The sequence below is a fragment of the Saccopteryx bilineata genome, chromosome 7 (assembly GCF_036850765.1).
Source record: "Saccopteryx bilineata isolate mSacBil1 chromosome 7, mSacBil1_pri_phased_curated, whole genome shotgun sequence".
In the NCBI taxonomy this organism is placed as follows: Eukaryota; Metazoa; Chordata; class Mammalia; order Chiroptera; family Emballonuridae; genus Saccopteryx; species Saccopteryx bilineata.
In genome coordinates, this window is record NC_089496.1 from 85,344,002 (window position 1) to 85,357,708 (window position 13,707).

Below are 13,707 nucleotides of genomic sequence, written 5' to 3' on the forward strand. Positions count from 1 at the left end.
TTTATTTATTTATTCATTTTAGAGGAGAGAGAGAGAGAGACAGAGAGAGAAGCAGGAAGCTTCAACTCCCATATGTGCCTTGACCAGGCAAGCCCAGGGTTTTGAACCGGCGACCTCAGCATTCCAGGTCGACGCTTTATCCACTGCGCCACCACAGGTCAAGGCCTCAAGTTTCTTGTTTTTGACCTGGTCCTTGTGCTCACCCTCTCCCCGGGTCTGGAGAGCTGGGTCCCAGGTGCTGGCCGAGTCTGCAGGCCTGGGCTGTGCCCACACACAGGCTGGACAGGGCGTGGACTCAGCAGTCGGGTTGTGAGCCGGGGCAGGGGGAGGGGAGCTGTGCCTTCCACAGGGTTGGCTCAGCACGTGTTTGTTGGATCGACTTGAAGCTCTCTCTGTCTTGTGACCGAATTATGGGGGCTGGGATAGGTTGGGACCAGAATTTGGTAAACTCGAAGCAATGCAGGCTTTAGACTGGGAAGATTTTAGCTAATCCCCCTGAGAAAGCGAAGGGTCAGCTGGAAGAGGGATGGCTGAGAGGCAAGGGCAGCTCTCTGAAAGTTGAGCGTGCGGGGTGTTAGCTGGCTGCCACGCACTGTGGTAAGTGCATTACACACAGTATTTCATTTAGTCCTCACAGTGGCCCTGTGAGCCAGGTGCTGTACTTCTCCCCATTTTATAGGTGAGGAAATTGAGGTCCAGGGAAGTTAAGGAGTGTCTGTGGAAGGCTCAGCTTGGCCCTTTATAGACCAGGGCTGGATGTGAGCTGAGTCTTCCGGACTGTAGGCCTGGGCAGTGAAGAAGGGAGGGCGAGACCCTGCCTTAGGCAGTTGAAGTTAGGTGGCAGCTCGTGCATGCACAGCTCAGACCGAGGTGCCCGGTGTCCTTGCAGCATGCGGTGCCTTGGTCTGGGCTAGGTGGGATTCTGCAAAGGTCAGGAACTGCCCCTAGTGTGCAGGAGTCCCAGCAACCCCAGAGGGGCCCTGAGAGGCAGGGAGGCAGCCAGGACCTTGTGGAAGTGTGGAAAGAAAAGTAAGACCTTTGAGCCAAGGGGACAGGAGTGATAGCACAGGCTTAGGGAAGAGGCGGCAGGGGCTTCGCATGGAGGGCGTGTCACGGTAGGTCAGTTGGAAGGTTGCTCAGAGATCATCCAGTCCGGCCTCTCCCTGCAGAGGTGACACCGTGTCTATTAGAGGATGTGTGTTCCCCATGGTGTTAGGTGGAACAGGGGACTTAGAGCCTGCATTAGCCAGGAGTGTCCTAATGGTGATGGGATGGGTGCTGGCTGTGGGCTGGCCCCACCCTTGGCCCTGCTGCACCATCAGCTGTAGTGACGCTACATGAGCTGTCATAGGGGTGTAGCTCCCGTGCCTTTGTGTGCTGTTTTACTCAACTGTAAAATGGGCATGATAATGACACTGATCTCGTAGGGCTGCCGTGGGGATTAAAAATGAGATAGTCCATGTGAAGTCGGAGCACAGTGCCTGGTCCATGGTAAGCGTTCAGTGAGCATTAGCTCATTGCCTTCATCTGGGCAACCTGCAGAGAAAGCAAGCAACTGTCTTGGAGGGCTGAGAATCGGGGCCCTAATTTATTTATTTATTTTTACCCCAGAGAATAATCTTAGATTGTTATTCAGGAAAGAATCTCAGAGAAAGGCCAGAGTGTAGCTGGAAAAAGCAGAGTCAATATCATTTATTTTGGGAAAATGAAAACAGTGCCTAGTGGTAAAATGCAGACCATAGCAAGTAGCTTGAGGAGCACGGGATGCAGGGTGCGAGAAACAGGAGGGCAGCTGGGGGCCACCTCATCCCACGTGGTGTTTGTGAGGGCCTCAGACGGCAGGTGAGGATGGACAGCTGCACGGTAGGTACCACCAGGAAGACGAAACCACCGAGGGATTGATCAGGCTGGGTTGTGCCTTACAGTTGGCTGGCCGGGGTCAGCAGCGTGGAGAAGGCTGAACGTGGGGTGACCCAGAAGACAGACTTCATTGCAGAGTTGGATGCCTGTTTAAAAGACTCCTTATAGGGGCCTGACCAGGCGGTGGCACAGTGGATAGAGCATTGGACTGGGATGTGGAGGACCCAGGTTCGAGACCCCGAGGTCGCCAGCTTTAGCGCGGGCTCATCTGGTTTGACCCAAGGTCACTGGCTTGAGCAAGGGGTCACTCGGTCTGCTGCAGCCCCCTGGTCAAGGCACATATGAGAAAGCAATCAATGAACAACTAAGGAGCTGCAACAAAGATTTGGATGTTTCTCAGCTCCCTTCCTGTCTGTCTGTCCCTATCTGTCCCTCTGTCTCTGTCACAACAACAACAACAACAACAAAAGATCCCTCCAGTTCTCAAGCACCCAGGAGGAGGGGACTGGAGCTACAGCCCTGGTGCCTGCAGGGACAGACCTGGGACGGGCCATCGGCTCCCCCTGCCTGGCTTGGTTGAGGGTTCTGCCCGTCTTTCTGTGGTTTGGTAGTGGTGGGAGCAGCCTCTAGTGGGCCTGGTAGGCCTGGAACTGGCTGTGCTTTCTAGGATCTTTGTGGTCCTGATCTCTGATGCTGAAGCCAAACAAAGCTTCATTTTCATCCTCTTGTCTCCATGGAATATTCGGGGCAACCCTTTTGAGGGGCCCTGGCTCCAGCATCTATCCTATCACTGGTGGCCCTAAGACAACCATAATACCTAGATAATTCCGGTGTTTATTTAGCACTTGTGCCAGGCAACATGCCGAACACATTGTCATTTAAGTCTTAAGGAAAGTTCCCAAAACTAGGTTCTATTATTTATTCCATTTAACTGATGGGTAAATGGAAGCCCTGGGGAGGTTAAGAAACCTGCCCCAGATCACATAGCTAGTAAGCCAGCGGGCCAGGATGTGAATTGTGCCACAGGCATCTATAGATGCCTCGTAAGAGAAGCTTTGGGAGAATATAGCAATGCTGACTGTTACACCCCCCCCCAATAGGTCTACCTTGCCCCAACTAGCTCCAGGAGCTTCTGAGCCACTCAGCTCACAGTAGGGGCCTGCCCACCCCCAGCCCTAATGCAGTGGGCTCAGCCTCCGGGGGAACAGAGGCAGCCTTGTGGCAGGAGCTACTCTGCCAGCTCCCAGAAACACCCCCCTTCCTTGGCTGGGTCTGTTTTAACACCCAGAGCAGCACATTCCATTCTCTGGCACAGCTGGGGGCTGGGGACTCCGGATTCCCCTGGCCGCCTGCTCTCTTCACTGCCCCAGTAGAGCCTGCTGTCTGGGTTGGGACACTGGGTCCCAGCCACACACATTCCAGCAGTAACCACCCCCCACGTTGTATTTCCCAAGGAGTGAACTTTACCCAGGATTACAGCCGACTAAACAGTTGTGGGATGTGAGCTTCCTTTGTGGGACCCAAGAGGCTGAATGCCAACAGGGCTGAGAGGGGAGTGAGGGTGAGGGTGGGCTGCCCTGGGAGCCGAGAGAAAAGCCACAGTCTGGGGCTGGCCGCTCTGCTGTTGTCAGGGTTCTTGGAGTGGGATTGGAGCCTTCTTCTCAGTAGTGGTTTCTTAGTGGGTTAGCAAGTCAGTGATTTACTGAACACATATCATGTGCAGGTACTATGCTAGGTCCAGGCCTTTGGTTGATAAAAATACTAATTATGGGCCCTGGTCGGTTGGCTCAGTGGTAGAGCGTCGGCCTGGTGTGCAGAAGTCCCGGGTTCGATTCCCGGCCAGGGCACACAGGAGAAGCGCCCATCTGCTTCTCCACCCCTCCCCCTCTCCTTCCTCTCTGTCTCTCTCTTCCCCTCCCGCAGCTGAGGCTCCATTGGAGCAAAGATGGCCCGGGCGCTGGGGATGGCTCCTTGGCCTCTGCCCCAGGCGCTAGAGTGGCTCTGGTCGTGACAGAATGACGCCCCGGAGGGACAGAGCATCATCCTCTGGTGGGCAGAGCATTGCCCCCTGGTGGGCGTGCCGGGTGAATCCTGGTTGGGCACATGCGGGAGTCTGTCTGACTGTCTCTCCCCGTTTCCAGCTTCAGAAAAATATATATATATAAAAAATACTAATTATGGTTTAATGAACATCATCTAAATGCTGGTCTTTGTTTCCAGGTATTTTTATACATTTTCCCACTTAACACTCAGTTACTTTGTGAAGTAGCCACTGTTACTCCATTTTACAGCTGGACCATGTTACTGGTGTCGCATAGTCACCAAATCACAGGATTGGAACCCAGAACTGGGCTTTACTGCCTCTTCTCACCTGATCATTGAGCAGCTGACCCCAAATCCTTCCCGTTCTTTATCAGAACTCTTGATTTTGTACCCTGTGAAGCACTGGACCTCCTCTGTTCCCTTGCAACTGGGGTAGCCACGTGACTTAGTTCTGGCTGGTGAGCAAGAAGTGGAAATCTACCAGGTGGGACTTGTCGGGAAATTACTGTTTTCCCGATCAAAAGGGCCAGAGGCAGCTGACACGCTGTTTTTGCTGTTAGCCCTTCCCGCCTTGCTGCTCGAGTGTGGCTGAGTTGGGAGGAGAAGGCACCATCTTGTGACCATGAACACAAAAGCCATCCCCGGGTGGAGCAGGAAGGCAGACTGCGTGCGGGACGTGGCCCTCGCCCCTGCCCATCTGCAGACTCGTGGTGTGGAGCGGCCCCAGTTTCTTGGAGTTTATGTTGCGCGCAGTCAAATGCAGTCATTCGCGATGCACAGCCCAGAGCTCGCTGGCACCGCTGCCACTCCCGACCAGCTGGAGCGAGCTTTCTGTGACTGAAGGAAATGAAGGGTGGGCTCCAGAGCCTCCCTGGGCTCTGGGAGGATTTTTCTTGGTCCCAGGCTGGAGCCTGCTGGGGGTTGGACAGCAGATCCCGGGGACAGACTGGTAGCAGAGCAGGCCTGACCCCTGGGGGGGGGGGCACTCTTCTGGGCTGGGCTCCGGAGCCTCTCCCTGCTGCTCCCTCCAGCTGCCAGCACCTGACAGAGGTCAGTATTGTGCTGCCGCCAGATGAGGCCCCGTCCTGTATGTTCAGGGGAAAAAGAATCCCTGCTCCTGGTTGACCATAGAAGTGTCCGTAAACATTTGGTCAGGGCAGGAGGCTGGGAGACAAGAGGCGGATTCAGGGAGCCAGGTGGGCTGGGCAGGCTTCGGGCGAGGGTGGGTGGCAGTGGCTTCCTCCGAGGTGAGGAGAAACAAGCGGGCCTCTGCTGCTCCTGACCTGTGGCGAGGCCACCTGACTGCGCGGGGGCTGATTTATGGGCAGGCCGGCGGACCACCTGTTAGCCGACAGGCCCCACCGCGGAATCCGGCCCTCCGTCTCCGTCTGAGGCGGTGAGCTCCCCTGGGAGCCACGGGAGCCAGGGCTTCTCACCTCTGGAGACGCGGCCCATTGTCTGGGAGGAGCCGCAGGCCTTGACTGGACTTGGCATCCCAGCTGTGCCCTCACTGGTGAGGAAAGCCCCTCGGGGGCGTCCCCAGCTCCCTGCTCTGGGCAGATCCGTCCTGTTCCTCAGTATCTGCTGATGCCCCCCCCGCCCCCGCCCCCGCCCCAGGGACTCTTTCTGGGCACTGCCTCTTCCAAATGCTGACATCTGTCTGGCAGCAGCCTGTGGCCTCCGCTTCAAGGCTTGTCCCCTCCCTGTCCCACTCGGCTCAAGGAAGCAGCCTCCATCTGCTCTGAGCTCCCTGCAGAAGCCCCCTCAGGCCTTATAGCGGTCGCCTCTCTCTCCACACGCAGGACGGACGCCCTTCCAGCCTGAGAAACCGCAGCCTCTTGTCCTGCGTCAGCTGTGGGCTTATCTAGATTACCTAGATGGAGGTTCTCAGCCCGGCTGCAAACCACCCCGGGAGCATCTAGAAATGTCAATTTCTTTCTGCACACCCTCCTGAGATTCGGATTTAATTGTTTTCAAGGTCCAGCTTCATAGAAGCTCCTTTGATGATGAGAAGGTTATGTGTTAAACTGTGGACTGGGAGACTGCAGGCACGAGGGGGGCCTGAGCTTGTATGCCGTGCTGATGCTCCGGCCCAGCGAGCATGCACCCTCACCTCCTCGGGGCCAGGACCACTGCAGGGACACGCTCAGGCTTCTGGCTCTTCTGAGTAGTTCCTGCTGCAGTCTTCTTGGGCTCCTCAGGGCAGGCATTGCCCGAGTGGGGGAGACCCTTTGGGACTGTGGGAGTAGGCTGGGGAACTTGATGTTTCTGACCCTCCTCAGGGACAAGAGGTGACCATTTCCGTGCCCCATTAGTGGTGGGGATGACAAGGGTGACCCTTGTGTGCTCTTGGGGGATCCCACACAAACACGGACATGGCTCTCCTTAGGCATTCTGAGTACGTCTATGTGGACAGGCTGTGGGTTATGACAAGGGCCCCTTTCTAAAAGTCCCTTTTGAACCTCTCTCTCCTACCTCTGGGGAACCGCCGGACAAAGAAATCACCTGGTCAAGACCAACTGTTTTCTTTGATTTAATTAAAAACTTTAAAAAAAAAATTAAGAACCAAATCCTACCTGCTTCAGTCTGGTACCTGTGGCCTCATAGCAGTAGCAATAATTTACTCGTTGTCGAGATAAAAGGGGCATGCGAGGGCTGAGGAACGAACCCCAAGAAGCAAGCCTCTGGGAGGGGGTCCAGGCTGGGATTCTCTCCAGTCCAGGGTGAGGGAACTGTCAGAGATGGGGACAGTAGGGCGATGTGGCTGGGGGACACTGTGACCCTAATGCCTTTCCTCTGGGGCTATGAGAGGACACGTGAAGGGACAGTGGGGTTGGAGAACTGGCCTAGTGGCTCAGCCTAGTGTCAAGACTTCTCTCTGGAAGGCGAGGCCCCACCCCCAGCAGAGGGGAGCCGACACCATGGTCCTCTCCATGGGCTGCTCACAGTCCCTTCACCTTTCCCTCCACTTTTCCCTCTGCCCACTGAGACCCTGGGGGTCTCCCCCCAGAAGAGAAAGCCTTACTTCTAAGAGTGGAAGCCACCAGACACCTCAAACCCCTCAGACAAGGACAGCCCAGGCTCCACGCCCATCCCTTAGGGTCTGTGCTGGGACTCGGGGCCAGACCAGGGGGAAGGAGGTGACAGTGTGCCCCGGGCACAAGGACAGAGGGCAAGGCACAGCTGGCTGGTGGGGCAGGGGGGAGCATCCTTCAGTGGGGTTCAGCGGCCCCATAGAAGAAGGGGTAGTAGAGGGAGCAGGGGTAGGAGAACATGAATTTGACGGCGAACTTCATCTCCTTATTCTTCTTGTCCCAGCGGTAGATGGCCATGAGCAACAGCTGTCCGTCCACCTTGCGGCCCATGACCAGGAAGCTGCCGGCCAGAGCGTCCAGCTGTGGGCAGGGGCAGCCCGCGCCGTTCTTCATGTGCAGCAGCAGCCTCTTGGTGTCCTTGCGCTTCAGGGGGCCCGGCTTGAGCAGCTTCTTCTTTTTTTGAGCCCCAATCAGCTTCCGGTCCCCATTCTCTATCTTGATCTCCTTGATGCGCATTTTGACCACTGTGTGTGGGGGTGTGGACAGAGGACAGCATGAGACCAGTCACAAAAGTTTGCTCAGGATGCTGGTGGCCCCACAGTACTTGTGCTTGGAGAGGTGGAGCTTATACACACACATTTTAATATTTATGAAGCTCCTATCATGTGTTGGACTTGCATGGACATGACCACGTTTTATCCTGGAGGTATGCAGGTGGTGGGGGGAAATGAGATTTGGAGAGGTTGTCAGCTGCCTAAATTCTGGAACCTGGATTGAAGGGAGGTCTGGCCCACTCCAGAGTCCACTCCAGAGCCTGTGCCTTTCCCCGACATGAAGAGCAGGGTGGAGAGTTCTCCATAGGGAGCGTGGTGTTGTGCTTTCAAAGGAGGGAAATATTGGAAGTGTGGTCACCAACTAGAGGGTTTGGTAGAGAGGGAGGGATGCTGGACTTCATGATCTCTGGGGGTATTTCTGAATGGTATTTCTGACTGTGTGTATGCTTGTGGGGTATATATGGGTGGAGTCTATGTGTGTGTATGTGTGTGTACATACATGGTGTAAATGTGGGCTGGTAAATGTTTGACAGCTGGCTGTGGAGAGGGGGCCTGCTCTGTAGCATGTGCTGGTTTCCATGGGGTGAAAACCCCACTGTGACCCACCATGTCACTGAGCGGAAGGTTGGGAAGTCTTGCTGGCGCAAACATACCATCGATCTGTGTGAGGCTGTGAAGTGTGAGTGAGAGTGCGCATGCGTGGTGCTGTGTTTGTGTAGGAGAGTAGGTCTGTGGTGTGTGTGGGGGTGTGAGTGTGTGAGGGTAATGGGGAGATATGGTTCAAGACTGAGAGTGGTCCGAGAGTGACTGCCCAGGGCACTCTAAGGCTGGGGTCTCAAACTCAACTCAGCATGTGGGCCGCAGAGCAAGATCACAGCCGTTGGGCGGGCCGCACTAGGTCTACAAAAGGCAACTGTTACGCAATACTTTTCTCACTGCAGTTGAAAACAGTCTGCGGGCCGCACAAAATTGTTCGGCAGGCCGCATGCGGCCCGCGGGCTGCGAGTTTGAGACCCCTGCTCTAAGGTGACCACAGGGAGCCCAATGCAGTTGAGAATAAGGAGTCCTGAGCTAATCTCTCCCTTCTTCAGGCCTCTGGACCCCATCTTGGAGCCTCCAGGGAGGAGCCAGAGAATAACTCTTCCACCCAGGAAAGGAAATTGTTATAAAATCCCTTCCCTGCTCTTTCTCCCTCACTGCTTCACTCCTCTCATCTTCCGTCTTGGATGCACACCCACCTTGCTATGTGGCACTCTCCTCCCAAACAGACTAGTGGCAGGAAAGAGCTGCGGAAGTGAAGGTTTTGTCGCGCTCTCTCTCTCACAGACAGGGAGGCCAAGACACACAATGAGAGCTGACCCGGCAGAGATCGCAGCTGGGCTGTGTGGTCCATGCAGGAGCCAGGGCCCGACTGGACTTGCTCAGCTGCCCCAGGAGTGGGGAGGCTCCAGGACGAAGCTGTTAGGAGGTGACTGCAGCTGCCCTGGCCAGAGCGCCGCAGGTACTTGGCCGGGTGCCCAAGGGCAAGGGGGCAGCAATTCTATCCTGGAGCCCATCTCCCCCAGCTGCTGTGCCCATCCATCTTGGGGCTAAGCTTGCCCCCCCCCAAAGAGAACCCAGCCCTGGAGTCCCTTCTGTGAACATTGGCAAGGGAGGGCTACAGGAGCCCTGGCCAGCGATGGTTTCTTAGGCCTGTGGACCATGACCCCAAGCCCCCGAGATGATATTAAAAAAAAAAAGGACAGTTCTCTGGGGAGAGGGTTCATGGTTGTCAGCAGAGTCTAAAGGGATCAATAAGACAAAAACTGTTAGGGCTCACAGTGATGGGTGCGGGCATACATGCTCATCTGTGTGCGTGTCAAGGAGGAAGTTTGGGGCTGGCTGCGTGGGCTCCACACTCACCAAAGTCACTGGAGCACATCTGCTCCATGAGGCCGTCGGCGCTGTGTTCCATCTCACACTGGGCGCAGATCTTGGTCACTGAAGAGAGAAGCAAGGGTGGAGTCGAGGGAGGCTGGTGTGCGGACCGGAGTCCAAAGAGCCACTTAGGGTGCAGGCTAGTCCACTGAGGAGCCACCTCCCCCTGCCCAGCCTCTGCCTCCTCAGCAGGGAATGGGATGATGGTAGGGATAACACCGCCTGCTCACTGAGTAGTTGTGAGAGTTATGCAGGATGAAACTGCCCAGGTGGGCATGGTCGCCCAAGACCCTGGCAGCTGCGGCCATGACATGCACTGTCTTCTAAATTTTGTCTCATTTAATCCTCAGCCTATGAAGTAGGTATTTATTTTAAAGAAAAGGAGCCTTGGCCAGGTAGCTCAGTTGGTAGAGTGCTGTCCCAATAAATCAAGGTTGCGGGTCTAGTCCCCCATCAGAGCACACACAAGAATCAACCAGTGAATGCATAAAGTAGAACAACAAATTAATGTTTCTCCCTCTCCCTTGTTCTCTCTCTCTCTCTAAAATCAATAAGTTAAAGAAAAAGAGAAAAAGGAAACTGAGGCCCAGAGTGGCTATGCAAGTCTGCAAAGCTGTAAGGACTGAGCTTAGAACTCAGAATCTGTAACTCCCAGGCTAGTGACGGGGTGGGGGTGTTTGTGGGGTCTCTCACGGAACACAGGGTGCAAGCTGTGGGTAGACAAGGGATGCTTGCAGGGCAAGGACTGTAGCAGAAGAACACCAGCCCTCTAAAGTGGGAACACCCAGCCTTAGCACTACAAGAACGGATTTTTCAAAGGAACCCCAAACTCTTAATTTTTATATGAAATAATCTGAGTTTTGTCTGTTGGCCACACACCCAGGCTGCTTCTGGTCCTGAGGCCACCGCACAGCACCTGACCTCTGTTCTCCTGTGTCTGTCTCCAGGTGGGCTAGCCAACAATGGGAACGAGGGGGCTCCAAGAAGGGTAAGGGCCAGGAGGGATTCGGAGCCTGGGACTCTCCTGCCTTCCAGACTGACTGCTAATGGTTGGGCTCTAAGAAAACCAGACAAGGAGCCAGTTGAGATTCCTGCTGGGCACCACAGCTGTCTCTGCTAGAGTTGGCTTTTTCTCCCCTGCTTTCCTGTCCTGTTTCTACCCTGAGGATGGGGTGGGGGGATGGTTTCCCTTTTCTCAACACTCCTCAGTCACAGGACCCCTACCCAGCCTTGACTTTCAGGAAGGGGCATGATGTGTAGCACTGGGCACTGTGTGGGTGAGGTTAGCTCTGAGGATGGGGGGTGGGGCGTGCTGGGGTCCCTGCTGCCCTTTGGGAAAGTCCTAGTATGGGGAGCTCCTTAGATTCTTATATTAGCCATGTAGGCAAAGCGTTCTTGCTCAGTATTGCGGTTTATCCTCCTGTCTGGTGCCAGCTGGGGTTACTCTGTCTTGGAAGGAGTTGGGCAGACCACCGCTGAAGGGGACGCACAGTCAAGGGAGGCTGGGACAGGGAGGAATGAGGGGTAATGGGACAGGGAGGAATTAGGGGTAATGGGACTTGGAGGTGGGCATTTAGGATGTCATAGGTTTCAGGAACCTGGGGTCATTTTCATTCTTACAGATGGGGAAACCTATGCTAAAAGTTAAGCAACTCCCCAAAGGGGCAGAGCCTGGCAATTGACTCTTTCTTCTGGACTGAGCCTTGCCCAAGGCCTCCCAGTATGGGAGGCTGGGGGAGAAGAGTGAGGAAGTTTACGGTTCCCAGGAACTGAAAACAGGGAGATGGGAATCATAGCCCAGGTGTGCACTTAGACCCGGGTCTTTCACTATATTCCTTCCCTCAGCCCTCCTCCCCTCTCAAGGTCCCCAAACCAGGTGGGAATCCTTGCTTTGGTGTCTTAAGAGTCCAGAGTTATGGGGGAGGTGAGAGGCATTGTTTAGTGACCTCCAGCATTCTTGGGCTGAGCGAGGCAATGAGGGGACAGTATTACTGCCACCCCATGGATTCCAGCGGCTTGGGAAGGTGGGTGCTGCGAGAGAAACCAGGAGGGTTTTCGGGCACGGAGTTGGAATGGGGAGAGCCAGTGGGAATCCAGAACCGCAGGGAGGCACTACTTTGGCAGTCCGCGGGGAGGTGGGAAGGCTGGAAGGCTGTGAGAGACAATCCCAGGGGTGCTTAGGGCCAATAATTAGGGTGTGTGTGTGTGTGTGTGTGTGTGTGCGCGCGTGCAGGGCTTGACACCTATGGGGGCTTGCAGAGCTGTGCTAAGGGGTTGGGGGAGCGGCATCCGTCCAGGGCCCAGCTCGCGGGCACCCAGGGCCATCGGAGCGCTCGGGGCGGTGGTGGCGCTACCTGGAGGCGCGGTGGCGGGCAGGTGCCCGAACTGCACAGCGATGCAGAGGTCGTTGTCCAGGGGAAACTTGTGGCAGTGCAGCATCTCGGGCCAGGGGAAGCCATAGGCCTCCATGAGCGGCGCGCAGCCGGCGCGCACCGCCTCGCACAGCGAGCGGCACGGGTAGATGGGCTGGTCGAGGCAGACCGGCGCGAAGAGCGAGCAGAGGAATACCTGCGTGTCCGAGTGGCAGCGCTTGGCCAGCAGCGGCAGCCAGCTGCTCGCCTGCTGCTTCACCTCCGCCAGGCTCTCGTGCTCCAGCAGGTTGGGCAGCCGCATGCGCTTGTAGCCCACGGTGTGGCAGAGCGGCAGGTCGGCGGGAATGTCGAGGCACTTCGGGGGCTTGGAGTACGAGCGCCCATGCAGCGGCTCGGTCTGCCAGCCGTAGTAGTCGTACTCCTGGCCGCGCGCCGGCGCCCAGTGCAGCACCCCCAGCAGCAGCGCCAGCGCAGCCCCCCGCATGGCTGCGCAGTCCCCGCCGCTCCGTGCGCGGAGCCCCCAGTTGCCCCGCGTGCTCCCGCTGCCACGACACTCCTCTCTACGCGCCGCAACCCAAGTCGTCCAAGTGGGTGGCCGACTTTGCTCCCCTTTGGGGCGCACCAAGTGATCCTGGCGCCTCCCACCTCGGGGCTCCAGCCCCGGCCTTGACGCGCGCCCAGCCAATCTCCGCCCGCCCGGCCCCCGCCCGGCCCCCGCCCCAGGCTGCGGGGAGGCAGGGTGCCTTGCCGGCGGCCCCTCCCACCCGGCTCCCGCGCCGGTGCCAGCGCCGGCTCCTGCTCCCCGCCAGAGTCGTCCGCACCCCTGCCGCAGCCCGGGTCTCGTCTCACGCCTCTCCTCGAGGCTCCCTCACCTTTCTCGACATGATCCCCGTCCCTCGCCTTCTCCATCCTTCTTCCTTATCTCTCTTCGCCACGGCCTCTCCTGTTCCTTTTCCCACTCACTTCGCCTGCTTATCTCTCCGTCTGGGCCTTTCCCCTTCCACTCTGTTTTCTCTTCCCTGACACCTCGGTTCTCCCGTCTCCCAGCGGGAGGCTCCTGACGGCCCACACTCGCCTGGTTCAGCCAGGCAGTTCTTTACCCCTCAGCCCTCAAGCATTTTTTGAGCTCCTGCTTGGGGCTGAGTATGGTGCTGTCTTCTGGGGAGTCAGAGATGGATGTAACCCAAAACCCACCTCCAGGAACATGACCTAGTGGGAGCGAAGATAACCATAACCGCTATTTAGTGAGTTCTACTTAAGTGCCAGAGACACTGCACAGCATTTTACAACCTTATCAACTACTATTTCTAATGATAGCTAATACTTACTGGGCGCTTAGTGTGTGCCATGTCCGTTCCAAGCACACTGCATAAACTACCTCACTGAATTCACACAGTAATGCTATAAGGTGGATGGGTACTATTAATAACCCCACTTTCCAGAGACAGGTACTGAAAGGGGTTAAGAAAGGTTAAGTAAGCACTGGTGCGGGGACTTGAACCCAGGTAGTCTGGTTCTAGTGTCAGAGAGGAGAGGTCTGGATTTAGAGCCTGCAGGCTTAATGGCTATAGGTGGGGTGGGGTGGGGGGCTCAGAGAGGTCAAGTAAGTGGACCTTGGTCACATAGCTAATAGGTGAAGGAGCAAGGATTTGAATCCAGGTGTTGGGCTCCAAAGGCCAGGGCCAGGGCAGGAAATGGAGTTTGGAGAGCATACCTCCTCTGGGAGCCAGGAGGAGGAAGGACATATCCAGGGAGGCATAAGAGAGGAAGCAGGCCCTGGCCGGTTGGCTCAGCGGTAGAGCGTCGGCCTGGCGTGCGGGGGACCCGGGTTCGATTCCCGGCCAGGGCACATAGGAGAAGCGCCCATTTGCTTCTCCACCCCCCCTTCTTCCTCTCTGTCTCTCTCTTCCCCTCCCGTAGCCGAGG

General features: G+C 56.4%; 1 protein-coding gene across 1 annotated transcript; it reads right to left on the reverse strand.

The window, feature by feature from the left end:
• Positions 1 to 6,045: 6,045 nt before the first annotated feature.
• On the reverse strand, positions 6,046 to 12,407 carry SFRP5 (secreted frizzled related protein 5). Its single transcript, XM_066239994.1, has 3 exons — positions 11,764 to 12,407; positions 9,395 to 9,472; positions 6,046 to 7,462 (listed from the first exon to the last, which is right to left on the reverse strand). The coding sequence occupies exons 1-3, from the start codon at positions 12,263 to 12,265 to the stop codon at positions 7,116 to 7,118; spliced, it is 927 nt and encodes a 308-aa protein (XP_066096091.1). The 5' UTR covers positions 12,266 to 12,407; the 3' UTR covers positions 6,046 to 7,115.
• Positions 12,408 to 13,707: the final 1,300 nt, after the last annotated feature.

Bases quoted from the DNA above. Each gene is read 5' to 3' on its own strand.
- SFRP5 (XM_066239994.1), bottom strand. From the start codon at position 12,265: ATGCGGGGGGCTGCGCTGGCGCTGCTGCTGGGGGTGCTGCACTGGGCG. The intron at 9,473-11,763 runs GTAGCGCCACCA...TTCTCTCTTCAG, and splicing joins GCCCGCCACCGCGCCTCCAG to TGACCAAGATCTGCGCCCAG. The intron at 7,463-9,394 runs GTGAGTGTGGAG...CCCCACACACAG, and splicing joins GATGTGCTCCAGTGACTTTG to TGGTCAAAATGCGCATCAAG.